This window comes from Gossypium hirsutum, chromosome D11, assembly GCF_007990345.1.
Source record: "Gossypium hirsutum isolate 1008001.06 chromosome D11, Gossypium_hirsutum_v2.1, whole genome shotgun sequence".
Lineage (NCBI taxonomy): Eukaryota > Viridiplantae > Streptophyta > Magnoliopsida > Malvales > Malvaceae > Gossypium > Gossypium hirsutum.
The window spans coordinates 53678826-53696911 of record NC_053447.1 but is presented as its reverse complement, the minus strand read 5'-3'; the positions used below and the strand labels follow the sequence as shown (position 1 = coordinate 53696911).

At 32.1% G+C, this 18086-nt stretch overlaps 1 protein-coding gene and 2 long non-coding RNA genes across 4 annotated transcripts; all 3 read left to right on the top strand.

Moving 5' to 3' along the window:
* The first annotated feature begins 7629 nt into the window (after window positions 1–7629).
* Window positions 7630–10401, top strand: LOC107961870 (uncharacterized). 2 transcript variants are annotated; one of them, XR_005920510.1, is made up of 3 exons: window positions 7655–8514; window positions 8648–8847; window positions 9866–10401. It is a non-coding gene; the product is annotated as an uncharacterized lncRNA (long non-coding RNA). The 2 variants fall into 2 exon arrangements; XR_001701462.2 differs by having other exon boundaries at window positions 7630–8514; window positions 8648–10401.
* A 2187-nt stretch (window positions 10402–12588) lies between these two features.
* On the top strand, window positions 12589–12965 carry LOC121223114 (uncharacterized). The gene is made up of 2 exons (XR_005920509.1): window positions 12589–12703; window positions 12822–12965. It is a non-coding gene; the product is annotated as an uncharacterized lncRNA (long non-coding RNA).
* Window positions 12966–15456: 2491 nt separating this feature from the next.
* Window positions 15457–17664, top strand: LOC107961868 (acyl carrier protein 1, chloroplastic). Its single transcript, XM_016898032.2, has 4 exons — window positions 15457–15794; window positions 16355–16459; window positions 17007–17129; window positions 17359–17664. Exons 1-4 carry the CDS (start codon window positions 15744–15746, stop codon window positions 17485–17487), a joined length of 408 nt encoding a protein of 135 aa, XP_016753521.2. The 5' UTR covers window positions 15457–15743; the 3' UTR covers window positions 17488–17664.
* Window positions 17665–18086: the final 422 nt, after the last annotated feature.

Below are 18086 nucleotides of genomic sequence, written 5' to 3'. Positions count from 1 at the left end.
AGAGTAAGGATTCTTGAAAAGTTTCTACTTATAGGTTTCTAGGTTTTTAAGGTTTAAATATCTTCAGTTTAACCTATATATGGTTTTCATGCTTAGCTACCAGAGCAAAGGAGGCCCTGGCATTTGGATAAGCTAATCTGACGGGGACGAAAGATTCAAGGTGAGTTTTCATACTCTAAATTTGGGTGGCTAATGATGTTGTGTTGCTTGTATGATCTGTTTGTGTGCTTTGAGTATGCTTGCATTCACGGTTGAGTATGAATATGGTGAATGAGTATGTTGTGTATGCATACTACTGTAAAAGTATTTGTACACTTGTTAGTAGGATCACTGGTTGTCAAATGATTATGAATTGGTGTATCAATCAGTGGCACATTGTATGTTATAGTAATATGCATAATGACTTGCGTGAAATGCATGTTCATTATATGTGAAATACAGAGAGAGTTAATTTGACGAGGTAGATGAAGATAGGACAAAATTTTGTAATAGAGGAATGAGTGAACTGAAAGGTGATTCAAGGGAGTTTGGCGGCATTACATGATGGTTATCTACTGGTCCTTCGGGGTGATATCGTGGAAATAGTATATAGGTCCTTTAGGGCGACACCGTGACGACAATATATAAGTTTTTTAGGATGACACCATGTAAACGGTACACAGGTCTCATAGGGTGACACCTCGAAAAGGGTTACTGATTCTTCGAAATCAAAAGTCCATAGATAGCCATGGCATGATCTAGTGGCAAACAGGTACACAATATGGAAAATATGGAGTCCCCCAAGATAGTGAATAGGGAAGCCTATCGAGGCATAAAATGGGGAAATCACTATACGACCCGAGCAATGAGCGGTCTGACAGGATACCGTGGCATGTTTGGGAACACGATCAAGCGTGATATTAAGAGGATCCACCAAAATACGAAGGTAAGAAAAACAAGTAAAAATATTTTAAATATAGCATATTTGAAATGAAGGGGTATTTCCTTCAGAATATTTGCAAGTAAATATCTGCCATTAAGGGTATACCAGAGTTGGCGTGGAAACCATCATTTACGAAGAGTTAACAAAATGGTTCTTCAGGTTTAATTCTAAGTATTCATGGGTAAAGAGGTTGCCAAAAAATGGTGGAAAGTCCGCCAAAGACTGTTTTAAAAGGGAATACCACTAAGAACTATTTTGGGTGGAATATCCGCCGAAAATTAACAAGGAAGTGGATGTTCGTTAAGACTGTTTAACGCGGGGAAGTCCATTTAGGACTATCAAATGTGAAAGTCCACCAAGGACAATTATAAGAAGTAAATAGTCCACTGGGAACTATATGTTGTTGGGAATGCCTTAGCAAATGTTCCGAAGTGGGAAAATCCTATGGAACTTTCTTACAGGTACGAGTCCGTAAAGAAAAAGGGGCATCTACCTAACAACCAATCTCATGTTCAAAACCACAATGAGGATACTAGATTGGGTCTTCCTTAAAAGAGGGGTCTATGCACGGGCTGAGTCGTAAGGAGATAGTCTTCAGGGAATTAAAGTAAAACTATATTGTGTTCAAAATGGAAAAAAAGGGGATAAGAGACATCCGCCATTGGGGTAGAGACATCCGCCAGTCCGCCAATAGTAGACGTCAATCTGTATATTCGCGTATGTAGTTATTTTCAATTAATCAAACTAGGAATGGTGAGAGGGGAATCTGAGATGAATCTAGACAGGGTCAAGTTCTAGAAGAAATTTTTATTTGGAATAGCACACCTATGTCTAAATTAGGGGATAAATCTGGCAGCAGTTAGCTCCGAAGAAATAAAAAAACGGTTTCGCCAGTGAAATTATGGAATCCCTATGATATTCAGGGAGTTTAAATTCTATTTTTTATTCTTATTTCCTAAAGAAGTTAGAATCTTCGATTTATGCCATACAAAATCTCACTTAAGTTTATTCGGACTTACGATTGTTCTGCCATGTGTGCAAGGTCAAGGTTGACTCGAGGGTCGTGTGGAGGGACCAAGCTAGACACCGCCATCCTCGCACGAACGACACCATAATTTTAACATGCATATAGAGAAGCATCTTTAGAGGCTACGCCCTGGGGATTAATTTAGCGTATCCATTGTAACATCCCGAATTTTGGGCTAGTCAGAATAGTAGTTTCGGGATCACAAATTCAAAAAAAAATATTTTCATTATATTTTTATGGTCTACGATTTCCCAAAATGATTTCTTGAAAATTTCGTTCGAAAATTTTGACGTTTGGGCACTCAATTTAGTCAAAAGGACTAAATTGTAAAAAGTGCAAAAGTTGAGTTCTACATGTTAGAAGTGTCCAATTGTTATGAAATTTTAAATTGGAGGTCCTTAAATGGTAATTAGACCATTGGTTAACTTGTTGGACAAAAATGGATAAGAGATAAGTGAAATAGGAAATTTTTAAGTTGGGGGCATTTTGGTCGTTTAGTAATTAAAAGAATTAAAAAGACCAAAATAGCCAAAAATTTGTCCATCTTCTCCATGGTGAACGAAATCAGCAAGGGGGAAGCCATATTTAGGGTTTTCAAGCTTTCAAGCTCCATAGTAAGTGATTCCAAGCCCCGTTTTTAATGTTTTTTACGTTTTTTGAGGCCCGGTAACTTGATTTAGCTTATTCTAGCAATAATTTAACCTAGGGTTCATATTTGGAAAAATACCCATAGGTGAAATGTGTTTATTTTGATATTTTACGGTAGAATATGAAGCTTAAAATTATGTTAAATAACTTTTGCTAGCCGATTTTAAGTGAAAACTAGTAAATTGACATAATCGGTAAAAATACCTAATGTTCATAAGTAAGTGTTAGAGTGAGAATTTGATGTTGCCATAGAAGGGAAAAATGTCCAGCATGTCATAAAACATAAGAAAAATGAATAAATTTTTATTTCAGAGCCTAAGGGAAAAATCATAATTTTGTGAAACTTTAGGGGCAAAAATGTAATTTTTCCAAAATGTGATTTTTGGACTGGATTGAATAATGTGAGTGTTAAATAAGTTAATTGTGTTATTATAATTCAAGAAAGACAACGAATTGACTTTGATTAGTGAAAAAGGAAAAAATGAGAAAAAGTGAGAAATTTCCCGATTGAACATTCAGAATAAAAAAGGGATACAAATGAAGTGACAGAAATGATCACTTGTGTGGCATGGACTGTGTGTAGGCCACTATGTGAAAGTGAAAGTGGTGGTCACGTGTGTAGTACTATATGCAGGCTACTACGTGTACCAGAATGATAGGTCGCATGTGTAGTACTATGTGCAGGCTACTATGCGTACCAGATAGCTTCTATCACGTGTGTAGTACTATGTGCAGGCTACTACGTGTATTGGACAGTGATGGTCACATGTGTAGTACTATGTGCAGGCTACTACGTGAATCGGTATCATTAATTATAAGGTGGTTGCTACGTGCTGATCCCACTGGATATCATTGATTACAAAAGGTGGTTGCTGTGTGCTGAATCAACTGTGTATCTGTTATTATTCCGAAGTGTTCATCGGGAAATTGACTAAGTGAAAATACATGATATCATGTAATGATTAAGTGTGATTGAATGATGAATATATGTGTGGAATTGAATTGAATAATGATTGAAAGTGAAAAATTGAAATTATGAAAAAGTAAAATTAGCAACAAAATAGTTTTGGACAGTAACAATAGTGTGACATTGAAAAATCACCAAAAATGGTGGAAATTGAATTAGAGAGTGAATAAGATATGAAATGAAAGCTTAATGAGTATATTTTTACATAAAATAAACAGAGCAAGCAAAATAGTTATATATTTTGAAATATATTATTTTAGTGAGCAGGGTCGGATTGATTTCAGAATCCCCTGTTCTAACTTTGTAAAATAATTAAAAATTGTAAAAAAATAATTATGAGTTATAATCTATATGATTAGAATCCTTAATGAGTCTATTTTCAAAATAAATAAACGAAAATATCATCTGAATTTTGTACAATGAGATAATTCATTTTTAGTGAAGAGAGGTCCGAGATGTTGAGCAGTGAAATAGTGGTGACTTTAAAGAATAAAAGGTACTAATTGACTAAGACAAAAATTCTAAAAATTTTATGGTAAGAATATATGTGAATCTAGTTTTGGGTAAAATTAACGGAAAATAATTTGGAGCTCTGTAGCTCTGGATAAAAATAATTTAGTGACTATAACTCGACTAGACAGCTTTGAATTTAAATATAAGTGAATAGTGAAATTATGTATAATGCTATTTAAGCATGTTATATACATAAAGGATGTGGGGTGGAGAGGAGGAGGAGGAAAATAAAGCATATGAATGAATTGTGTATAATTGGTTAAATGTCTGATTATAATCGATAAATGTTGAAATAGGAGTGATGCTTATATTGGTGCATTACTGGTCATGGTAAGCTCATGGGAGAAAATAAAGTTTCATAGCATATGCGTGTGGTATATTTGGCATGAAATGATGTTATGAGTGGCTAATGAATTAACTCATGTTGGTAAGTTGATGCATAATTATAGTATTCAAATATATACATATTTGTAATATTTTGCTATGTGATTCAGAAAAAGGGGAATAAATAGCATACTGAAAATTCGGCCATGGTGCTAGTTTATGTTAAAGGAGTGTTTATGGCATATCTTAAGCAATGGAATGTTATGAATTTTGAGATTAATTTTCTAGTCAAATAAATGACAAATGAATTGATTGCGTATTCGTAATTTTGATATATGCTTGGTATATGAAACGTAATAATATATGCTTGAATAAACTTTAAGTATTCGAATGACATGGATTTGATGGTGATAAGATTCGAACATTGAATTCATGAAGAACAGGTGATGTATTATTGTTGTGTGATAGCTTGGTTCGAGAAATTGGTTAGGTAAATGGTAAGTGAAAGCATTTATGAATATAAAAGAAAATTTGGAGTGAATATGAAATTTAGCTCAATTAAATGATTTCATCAATTAAACATTGTGTATACCAGAATGTGTTAGTGAATTACATATTCGTAAATTGACTTTCAAAGTTCAATTAGTGATATATGAAAATAATATGAAAAGATTTATGATTGTGATTAATAGTGATTCTGACTTAAAGTGGATTCTTCAATATTGGATTGATTTAACGGATATATTGAGCATATGAATGGGTATGTATTCGGCCTCGTAAACCCTAATTAGCGACTCGAAGATAATAATTTGAAAGTTTTTAATTTGGATGAAATTTTATAACTCGGTTTAATATGTTTATAAGTGTATTTATTCTGGTAATGCCTCGTACCCTATTCCAGCGTAGAATATAGGTAAGGGGTGTTACAATGTGACATCACCAGATTCGACCCTTATGTTTAGGCCGGGTTTGGGGTGTTACATTCGTAGTAGCGCTTGAGTAAAAAATTTGAACATAATTATTCATGTTTAATAAGGTAGAATCTCTATAAGAACTCAATGCTTGTATGTTAAGGAATATATTATGAGCTTAAAATAATAAATTTGATATTATTCTTGAATATGAGTAAGATTGAGCAGTAGCAATGGGTGTATAATTTGGTATTGTCTAATTCTGTAAGCAAACCAGGATTAAAATTTTGTTAAGTACTTCGGCTTAATTATGACACTTGGTACTTGGACCCGGTGGTCGAGTCGGGTATTGGGTGTTACAGTTTCATATTTTATTTTATTTTATTTTATTTATAATTTAGTCCTTTTTTGTTTTTAGGTAATTAATTAGCGTAATTAAACTTCTAAATGCCTTGTCGTAATATAGAACTTGGTGAGTAGTTAGCGAGACTCATTTGATTGCATGTTTATAGTTTAGGAATTTCTTAATCATCAACTCCTTTGGGTTCAACCCCTTGGAATACTCTAATGTTCCATCGAACACTATAAATATTACAATTGACACTGTCCACTTGCAGTTAAAATCACACTTTTAAAATTGTTTTATAAAATTGTTTGTTTTTACGCGCACACGCGATACGATCAAAACTCCATTTACATTTTCTCTTAGTTTACTATATTTTATAACCCAATTAACATACATAAAATTTTAAATATACATCAAAACTTGATAGCAAACTAATTTCATGTGTTTAATGTACTTATTTTTGGTCAAATTTTGAATAGAATGCTACAAAACTTGTGATTTCTTATTTAAATTTTATCAGGACGCAATTGGAATGTCAAAGTTCAAAAAACAAGAAAATTAGGCTAAATTAGAACAAAAAGCAAGAAAATGAGCCAAATTGAAAAGTTGTAGAATCGGTGGCTGAAAAAATTATCAGATTTTGATTTTTTCAAATCCTATAATTAGAAAAATATCTGATTTTTTATTGGTTGTTAAACATGATTTTAGGAGGAAATCATGTTAAATTAGCTTTTGAGAGGTATATAGAAGGCCTTGTAATTGTGGCGTCGGAACGGAAAGACTTGAGACTTGAATTCAAAACAATTTTTCATTTTTTACGTTTGTAGCTTGTCAAGCATTCTTTCATTTCCTTTCTTTTTTTCTTATTTTGGTGAAATTGCTCTTTAAGTCCCCTTCCTTTTCCACCTATCATCATTACATTAAAATCCATTTTCATAATCCAACAAAACATAATTAATATTATGCTCAACTAATTCCCATTTAGCTTTAGGTCAGTCATTGTTCCAAACGAGAATCGTGAGAAATGAATCTGCACTAAAACCTTACAGCACGATATTCATTATCTCTTCGGAATATAGGATAGTCACATTTATCCCTCAAAGTTAATCCAATTTCAGCTTAAAGTGCACGTTGGGAGGGAGTTATTTTGGCGTAGAGTTGGGAAAGAGAGACAATCGTCTACCATATTCGAGTTCCCGCGAACAAATTGGTGTGTCCAGTTGGAAAAAGCTAGTTGGATTCCGTCAAGGGAGATAGAGATTGAATTTAAACGACTCACGCGGTTGAGACCATTAATTCAAGTTGGGCTTTTCTAGATCACAAGATTGGCAAAATCTTAAATTGCAGACGCATGTCACATGTTACATGGTTAGATAATCAGTAAGGGTTGGTTTGCAGATTATACTGGAACCAACTACATAAGGAAGAGTTGACGGTTGAGGTGTCCTTGATCACTATAACCAGCTTATTGTTTTGAAGAAAAAAATTGCTTTCAAGGATCGATTCAAGTTCGAAGTATATTGAGGCTAAGGCTAAGAATTCACATATTTTATTTACCAATTTAATTTCAATTATTTAATTATATTTTACAATTTTCGTTTTGTTATTATTTCATTCTATTAATTTTTATATTTTTTATCAACTAAAATCCTTATTTATTTATTATGTTCAATTCAACACGCGACGAGTCGTGGGAATGACAACTGCCATGACTTTGAAATCTGGTCATGTAAAAATGTTATTAGGAGTCTCAATCCTTGTAGAATTGATCTTATTTTTCTATACTACTTTTTTTTTAATACTCTATACTACTTTTTAATTTAATTACAACATAGGAAATTTATATTTGACGAGAGCCATAAGCCTATCGAATAAACACATGTATTTAATGATTATTACGTCTCCACTCCAAAAATTTACTATTTCACTTAACTAACCATTAAAAACAAATCAAAATGTTCCACAAAATGCAGTAAATGGTAACTGAAAAGGTTTCAGAGTCTAACCCCAGTACTAGATTTCTAAAGCTCCTCCTATCTTGTCAGGGAAAACAAAGTCCGAGAGGATACCTTCTGGAAGAGACATAAATCTCGACTTTTTTTGTGTATATCCCATCTTTATCACCATTTTTCTCTTTAAACGTTACCTGGTACAGTAACGATATCGAGCGAGAAAGTCCGAGAGAGACAACAAGAAGCAAAGTGATTTAAACTGGGTAAAGAAAAACAAAAAGGAAAAATAATAAGTCAACAATTCTTTAACACTCTCCCATGTAAAAAGTTCTTTAATTCATACCCATGTCAAAGAAATTGAGGGTCTGTTTGATAGGGAGAAAATATTTTTCGGAATTGGTTTTCCACATTTTCCGGTGTTTGTTTGTTGGAAAATGAATTCCCATAGGAAAACATTTTACAAACACGGGTAAAATTCAAAGCTTTTTTTTTGGAAATTGTCTTACCCATTTCTCTACTGTAAGACATTTTCTCTTTCTCCTTTCTCTTCTTCAACCTTCTTCAACTCTGGAGAGGATTTCAGTTGATTCGCCACGACTTCCCAATGCGTCCAATGGAAATGTACGATCTCCCTCGTCGTCTTCAACTTTAATGTCACCGAAGAGGGAAAAATCAGATGGCCGAAGCTTGCGATCTCCTTCGTTGTCTCCGATGTCGATCCCGAACCCAGATTCACATGTTGTTTCCGATCGAAACATTGGATCACCATCACTATCTTCGACTGCTACTTCGCCAAATAGAACGTTGATCGAGAAACTAGATGCATCGATTAGAAATTTCAGGATTTGGTTCGAAATATAGGGACTCCATAGATTTCAGCTTCAACTGCAACTAGTTCATTCAAGTATGATTTCAACCTCTAGTTAATTGTAACCTATGGGGTTCTTGTCAGATCTTTTAGTTTTAGTTGAATTAAGGTTTTCTTAATGTGGTTCTACTCCTTGCTTGAATACTGTCTAAGAGTTTGGCTTCTGCAGATTGAATGAGGAGATGATTAAAACACTATTTGTCGCAAAAAAACCGAATTCTAAACCAAAGCAAGCAACTCCACGTTCTGTTCTTCCTTCACCAAACTAAGATAACAGAGTGTTGGATCCCAAAAAGGCACAAAACATAGCAATTTTGTTGAGGGCACTCAATGTGACCGTCGAGGAAGTTTGTGAAGCCCTTTTAGAAGGTAATGAAATTGCCATTTAGGAATCATCACTTATAACTTTTTGGTTTATTGATTGCAATTGTGGTTCAAGTTTTGTTGATTTTAAGACTTAAAAATGTCCATAACTTGCACAAAGGTCATTAAGCTGGTCTGCTGGATATGGAATTGGTATTCATTTGTCCTTATATTCATTGAACATTACTTAATGAAAGTTTTCTGCTGAAATTGTCACTGAACTTAGTAGTTTGTTACGACTTTGGACCTGTGTTTAACAATTCACAGTAGTTCAAATTTAGATGCTACTTTCGAAGCATGTTCCTTTTAAGGTATATAAAATTTGCATTTTTACCATTGTTATGGTGCAAACCATTGAAGAATCCTTTGTTTGTCTTTCTACGATTGAAAAAGGTTTTGATAATTTGCATCACTATGCTTAACTGATGATCCCATCTTAAATGGTTGACTGTTTTGAATGAATCCAACTCTGAGATTACCTTTGAGTATACTGAAGAAATATTCTCACTAGATGTGAATATCGGCTTATATTTTTGGAATTAGTTAGTATCATACAAGACCATAAGTGAAATTCATATTTTTGGGAACCAACACTCTGAGTTTGTATTGCCTACAAGTGAAATTCAACTACCATATCCTTCGTCGTGGTTTAGAAATTTCAACACCAAATGTTACAGCTATCTATTTGTCTATTCACAGTCTTTATCACATGTTTCTCTTCAAAGTAAAATATGAATGACTAATTAAATGTGCCTTGACTTTAGGTTAGTTCATACCTGACAGCTTGGTTTTAGTCTATAAGCTTGCCTAAGCGTGTGAACAAGAAGAATATTCTTGTAATTTGGTTTTTTTGGGTACAACTACATGTGTTCTTGTAATATGTTGAATATAGTAACCATTTCAATGGTCTAAATAATGCACGTGTGCGAGTTCACTGACATGAGTGCTCTAGCAGTGCTTCTACCGACAGAATATTGCCTCATTTGCTTTAAGACGAGTCATATGCTTTGTTTTCATTTTGTAGATTTAATGTAAACCATGAAAGTGTGGCCTCTGGTAAAGGAGGTTACTAAATACTTCCATGGGAACTCAACAAAAGAAGAGGCCCACCCATTTAGAATCTTTATGGTGGTAAGGGATTTCCTTACAGTTCTCGAAAGGGTCTGCAAGGAAGTTGGGATGATAAATGAACGAACCGTTGTTAGTTCTACCCATAAATTCCCAGTCCCAGTGAATCCAATGATGCAACCAGTGTTCCTAGTCCCAGTGAATCCAATAATGTCCCAAGCTTTTGCTGGATTTCAGGGCAGACCACGGTATGGTTCTGGTCCCGATGATGAAACTGCATCACCTTAGTTGTTTGCTGAAGCTGTAAGATAGAAGCTACCAAAATTGGGTGGTTTAGGTTTTGCATGAAGCTTGTATGGCTTTTCCTGCAATGTAAGGTCGCAAATATTTATTTATATTCTTATTTTCATATCTGTATAAATCCATGTACAATTCAGAACAGTTTTGTTCTATATAATCTATAATATACGAGAGGAAATTTTCTTGGGGAAACAAAAGAAGGCAGTGTGCTGATTTATTTCAAGGGGAGCGATACATTCATCAGGTTCGTGCCTGCAAAATTTAACAGGCTGTAATAATTTTATGTTTTTAATGTTACAAAGAATTTTTAACATTTGACTGATACCATCAAATTGCTTATGCTAGAAGTTGGTGTTGATCTGCCCCAGCTTCACTGTTCCCTTTTAAGGCATATTATGCACTTGGACAATGTTGTTACTGTACTACTAATTGTGTATTTAGATAATATTATTAATTTCTAGTATTCATTGTGGTTTCGAAGCAATTTTTTTTAAGACAATTACAAATAATTTATTTGATATTAGTTTTTTTCAATTTAACGATTAATATTGTAGCTTAATAATTGAATATTATTATAAACAAATCATTGCAATATATGTAAAAACAATTTAAAATATAAAAATTTATTAATATATATTAATATATGTAAAAACAACTTTTCCGGAAAATATTTTCAGGAAATCTGCCAAACAGCAGAAAATATTTTACACAGATTCAATCAAACACCAGAAAATATTTTCCAGTAAACCATTTTACAGAAAAGTAAAACATTTTCCAGAAATCATTTTACGGAAAACATTTTACTGGCAATCAAACGGACCCTGAATCTAAGGACATGCAAAGGGAGCAAAATAAGATAAATAGAAGCAATTAAAAGAATAAAATATTCCATTACCCAATATATTGATACTTTTACAAAAAAAAGAAGCTAATAAGTCAATTTATAGCTTATTTGGGAATGAGAGATGAACATTGCCAGCGGAAACGCCAAATCTGCCAACGGAGCTTGAACGTGTATTTATATACTAGCAAATAGGGCCAATTTGCGGATTCGATGAATCCTTCTTCAAAGATGAAAAAATTTCTATGACATTGCTATTCATGTCATCAGTCTTCTCCCATCGACTTCCAAGTTTCCAGGTTAGTGCACACTCACCAATTTTATTCTTATAAATTGTTCAAATTGTTTGATTGTTATTTTTGTTGAAAATTGTTATGTATTAAAGGTAGGTTATTTAAATATAAAATGTTTTTTTGCACCTTATCGTGGGATACAACTCCATTTAAAAAAATAGAGCTAGACTCAAAATCCAAAGAAGACTTGTAAATTATTGAATTTGAGATATTCAAAAATTCGAAATGTGATTGAAGGGGCATTTGCTATTCTTAGAAAAAAAAAGATTTCCCATATCAACATCCCACATTATTATAGTCTAAAAAAAATGTTATACTGTACTAGCAAATTGGATGCTTCATAAATATATTCATATGTGGAATTAAAATAAGCCATATTATTTATACAGTACATGGAAGAAAGAAGAAGATCGTGATAATTTTAATAATACGGATTCAAGTTCCAATTCAGATGATGAAATAATTGGTTAATGACCAACAAATATAATAAGAAGTGTATGTTAAATGTTAGAGAGACAAATGTCCCAACAATATGTAATACTAGAGCAATTAGATTTGTAACACCCCGAAAGTTGCTACAGTAAAAAAGTGAGATAATGTCCTTAATATAGTACAATAAGGAAACAAAATGACAAAAAGGAAAATTTTGAGTTATGTCAACAAAATCTATTTAGGAAGTATATTATGATATATTAATTCAAGAAATGACTAAATCTCAAAAGTGAGAAAAGTTTTGTGGCCCAAGAGTAAATACTCAAAATTTAAGGGGTTAAAGTGTAAATATGAAAATTTGAAGGACCCATAGTGCAAATATTTTAAGGGTAGAAGGATCTAAAAACTAAGGAAAATGGACGAATTAGGACCAAATTGAATAAGTGGAAAAAGTATGAGGGGTTAAATTGCAATTTTACTAAAATGAGTGATGATTCAATGGAGGAATTTTGAAGGATCATAAGGGGCAAAATGGTCAATTAGCAAGGAGGATAATTTTGAAGAGTAATGATGATGTTGGTGATATTTTAGTTTAATTAATTAATTAATTATTAGTTTATTAATATTTTGATTTGACATTTAATTATATTTTATTATTAATTTATTTGGTATATAAGGATTCTCTTCATCTTTCCATATTCTCAACGTAAGAAGAAGAAGAAAGAAGGAAAATTTTCTTTTTTTTACAATTTGGTCCTTTCACCAAAAATTTACCATTTTTACTTAGAAATCAAAAGAATTTCTATAGCCACCAAGAGAGAAAAATAATAAGGAGACTATGGGGAGCTAGAATATCAAGTTAGATTCAAGAAAATAGAAGTTGGAGGAGAGAGAAAGTCAAGTTAAAGCTTGGTTTCAAGAGAATAAGGTATGGATGTTAAGGTTTTATATTATTTTTAAGTTTAGTAGTAATAGAAAAGTATAAAATGGTGTTAAAGTAAAGATTTCTCATGAGAAAATATTATGTTTTTGACATGTTGATGAAGAGAGAAGTTGAGTAAGTGAATCAAGTGGTAGGAGAAGAGAAAAACAAGAGATTTTGATAGAAAAGAGGTAAGTACACATGAACTTCCTTGTTATTTAAGGATTAAAATGTGATCTTTGTAAAGTAAGTGGTAATTAAGTAAAAAGAATTAAAAAAATAGTGTGAAATAATTTATTATGTGAAGTAGGATTTTATAATAAAAGTATAATAGTTGGGTTATGTGCTAGCGTAAAATATACAAAGTATTAGATAAGTGAAACTATGGGAAATGTGAAATTTTATGGAAATAAGGACTAAATTGAAAGACTTGAGAAATACATGTGGTGGAAATAATGCAAGTGAAATACATAGAAATTTGATGTGGAAAATGAGATAGTGGAGTTAATTATGTGAATTAAGTGAGATGTTAAAGATAAATTGTATAATAATGAATAGATAACTTTTATGAAAAAAGGTGATTAAATTGGAAAGTTATAAAAGTTTATACAAGGAAATATTGATAATAAAGCACATAGTGAAAAAAATAAAAGAATGTATGAATTTTGTAATCCAAACTACAATTATTTTCTAAGTTGTGGAAACTAAGGGTTAAATTGTAAATTTGGAAAAAAAAAATTATATTAGAAATAGAAAAGTGAAGTGCATAACACTTAGAATGAGAAAAATTGATGTTGTAGTGAATTTTGGAATATTAGTAAGTATTGAATTATGTTATATGTGTTATTAAAAGTAAAATATATTGCTACATGAAATATTGTGCTAATGACTAAATTACAAAATATATAAAAGTGATATGTGAAATACATGATAAGGATTATTAGTGAATTATGGATGAATAATGAACTTAGAAGTATATTACATGTATTAAAGATAGTGAAGATATAAGTATACAGATTATTGGTGCAAGGATTAAATTGTAAAGTATGTAAAAGCATTATGCGAAAAGTGTAAAAGTGATATGTGTGCATGATATAATTTTCCCAAGTAGACTAGATTATAACTATTAGGATATTAGTGGCATGTCATTAAGGGACCCTAGCGCACTCTCCAATTATTAGCACATTAGTGCTCTCCATTTAACACATTTTGTGCTCTCTATATAGCACTTTAGTGCTCTCTATTTAATAGTGTATAATAATACATCTCTGTATTAGTTTCGTATATCCTAAGTGTTCTGTTTAGTCTACTAGGCCTCTGCTAAAAAGGTAAACAATCGTTACAAGGTAAAAGTTTATCTCCGATTAATGTTCGAAATAATAAATTAGTAAAGTGAATACGTAAGTAATTTGAATGTATTTGATGAAGTATAAGAAAGACAATGACTAGTAAGTTAAATATGTAAAAATAAATTGTGAAAGAAATAGTGAGGAAATCATGAAAATTTACACTAATGGTGAAATATGATACATGTATAAAAAGAGTAGTAATTTTTATAAGTTGACTTGAGGGCTTAAGGACTAAATTGTGAAATAAGTAAAAAGTTACAAATGAATATGATAAATAAACAAAGAAACGAGATATTAGAAATTAAGAAATTTAATAGAATTTAAATATCATGGGTACTTACTAAGTCTTCACCGACTTGACACGTTTATTTTCAATGCGTAGGTACAGTGATTTTGAAGAGTCGTCGTTGAGGTCGTAGACATCCATCTCATCACATCTCCAAGTGCCAATAGGGTATGTTTTAAAATTTTGAATAGAATGGCATGTACTTAGGAAGATCAAATGTGTTCCAAGTAGTAGGGGTTAAAATATAAGTTAATTTAGTGAATTTTTTTTAATGTTCAAATATAATATTCCTATATCAGGTTCCTTAGGTCGAACCGGGTATACGGGTGTTACAAGATTAAATTGTATATAATGTTTATTTTTATCGTTATTTTTATTAATAATTGTATTGTCAACTACTTTCTTGGATTGACATGTCATATTCGATGATTTGATTTTAATTTTTGTTAATTCTTTAAAAGAAATTTCTCAAGTATTATTGATAATATTTTACAGTAATTAATAATTTTTTTAAAAAATTTATGTAATTAAAATTTGTACTATCAAATATGAAAAATGAAATTCCGATGTAATTGCATTCCGTCAACCAAACACATCTAAAAAATTACAATTTCTTATAATTACAAGAGGATGAAATTTATTACCTTAATAATTACACTTTCATCCAAGTATTTTGTGGTATCCAAATACACTCTTAATATTTTAATTTTGAAGACATAACGACTCATTTGACCCTTCAACTTTACAAAAAAAAAGTTATTTTAATTCTTCATTTATCTTTCCGCCTCTTTTAGTCATTGAACTTGTGTTGTTTGTCAAATCAACTCAAAATGGATGGAAAAAAAATTAAATTTTGAAATTAAAAAAACAAATATTCACTTATGTATAAAATATCATACCAAAAAAATTAATAAATATTAGGTTTTTCATTATTTTAATAAAAAAACACTAATTTAAGCTAATCATTATGCTATTTTTTGAATAGAAGCGGACGGTGGGAGTCCAATCTGTTTTGAGGTATAAAAATTCCAATATATTTTGGGCCAATAGAGATAGTGGGTGATTTAACCCAACCCAGTTATCTGTTTAATTTTTTAAAAATCAAAATCCAGTCCAATCTTATCAACAAAATCCGCTCCCTTAACCGAGCACCACAAATTCCCATCCCTAGCCCGGTCAGAAAGCCAACCCACCACACCGTTTGCACTTTGCCGTTTGTATCGAAAATTACAAATCCTATTGTCAACAAACATCCAGCTATCCTGTTTTAAAAGCAAAGGATAAACCCTACTTACTACCCCTTTAACTACCTATCTTCTTCACACTCTCTTCGTGCTCCCGCCGTATTTCACTTCCCCTCTCTTCTCTCTTCTTTTCCTTCCTTCCTTCCTTCTGTCAACACCACTTTCTAATGGCTTCCCTTGCTGGTTCATCCATCTCTATGCAACCTCGCCAGACCCTGGTATTTCTTCTTTTCTCTCCTTTCCTTCCATCAGATCTCTTGTTTATTCTTTTATTTTTATGTTTTTGTGTTTGATTTTTTCCTGATCTGGTTCTTCTAGCTTTGATTTTACCTTTTTTTTCCTAGTGTTTTCTTACTGTTCAAAATGAGGCTTTCGAGTTTTCTAGTTCAACTCTTTTATGGATGATTTTAACGGGGTGATCTGAGATTTGAAAATTCTACTCTTTTTTTTTCCTTCTTGCTGTTTCTTGCATATTTCAGACTGGTTTTGCTTTTGAAAGTAAAAAAGAAAAAGAAAGAGAGTGCATTTGGATGTAAATAATTAAATGTTAAAATTGTAATTATATGGAGAACATAATGCATTACTTTACTTTCATATCGTACACTTATGTTTAATTTGATGTGCATTTAAGTTCCTTTATTTATATTCAATCTATTATGATTTTGCTTTTTAGCAACCTCTTAGAGCAACAGAGCAAGTAGATTCTATTTCGATATTCTTCTTTTTATGTGAATTGAATTCTTGACTGATCTTCATTCTGTTGAACACATTTTGACAGGCTACAAGCAGGGTTTCTGGGTTGAAATTGGTTTCATTTGTGAACCGGGGAAGAAGCAGCCTCTCCTTTAGGCTGCGTCCGGATCGCTTGCGGATTTCATGTGCTGTATGTTTCTCATTGAATGACATGATATTCGTTTCTACGCAATGTAACCCATTAGTGAGGGTCAAAGGCTATATAACAGGGATTTACATTTCTTTTTAGTGTCCATTCCATCGACAATAAGGGAAATAACATGGACTTGTAAATTAAATAGAGATATGATAAGATATGAATCCACTTGTGGACTCTCTTCTACCAGTGCATGGTTTTCTTATCTTTGATATTTCTTATATGGGATTGTTTGAAATATGGTGAACTGTTTGTGCTATTATTTTGTTAACTTTAAGGAGCGCAAGGAATGGTTGGCAAGTCACTTGCCTCTAGTGTCTGTTTATCTGTTATCATGTTTGTCTTTTCTTTTGCTTTTGCATGAAGTCCTTTGTATATAAATATTCATTAATTTCTGCTTCTTTTATTAAAGTTTATTGTGCTTCATATTCAGGGTTTGTTGTAAATATGCTTGTTATGGCCTGGTCATTTAAGTAGGAATGACTGTTGTACCTTTTGTGAATAACATAATGCTGATACCCTAGTTAAATGTTTTGGGCAGGCCAAACCAGAGACAGTGGATAAGGTATGTGAAATAGTAAGGAAACAACTAGCCCTACCAAGTGACAAAGCAGTCACAGGTGAATCAAAATTTGCTGAACTTGGAGCCGATTCTCTTGATACGGTACTTAACTGTTTATAACCATCTGAAGCAGTTTTTTCTTTAATATCTGGATCTTGTTTGTTTTTACTCCTCATTTGGGTAGGATGGGGTGCTGGACCAAGGAGAGTATGCATTTCTTTTAGTTTGATGAATTTTTTCCTTTCTTTTTCTTTGTTGTACCTCTTGTCAGTCAATTATTTTTTATTGCATGTAGTAGTATGTGTGTAATTCGATAGAATGGGCATTTCAGGTCGAGATTGTGATGGGGCTTGAGGAAGAGTTTGGAATCACTGTGGAAGAGGACAATGCCCAAAGCATATCAACTGTTCATGACGCAGCTGAGCTTATCGATAAGCTCTGCGGCGAGAAAAGTGCCTAGAAACAAACCAAGGACCTAAGTTTGGGATTCATTTGCCAATTTATTTGTGAACTCATCATGCCTATTTATTTGTTGAAATCTAGTAAAACTCATAAAGTGGTTGGTATTTTAGTTAAATTATGGATTTAACGCTTTTGTGTTGTAAGTCAAGAAAATACTATTTGATCTTCTTTTTCAGTAAGCTGCTAGCATATATAATTGTAATGAGTATTCTAGACTTAGCCTGAGGGTTAGGGGGTGAGTTATCTAAAAATGATTATATGCCTCGTATATTTCCAAAGATTATATAGGAATAATATGAACCCGTATCCTAAATTAGTATGAGAACTTTTGGTGCAATTAGTACTAAATTATATATATTTTTGCGCAGTGCTAAAATTGTCTTTTTCCCAAGTCCTTTAATGAGTTGATATAAGTGGTATTGTGATGGTTGTTGTGGTAGTGAACATGAAAAAAAGGTTGATATTGTGGGAGTAATTAATTTTTTTTGTTTTTAATTATTTTATGAGGTTCCATTGTTTTTTTAAACATTTAAGTTTAAAAAATATTAAAATGTCATGATGAATTGACAAAGTTAGAAAAAGTAATAAAATATTACA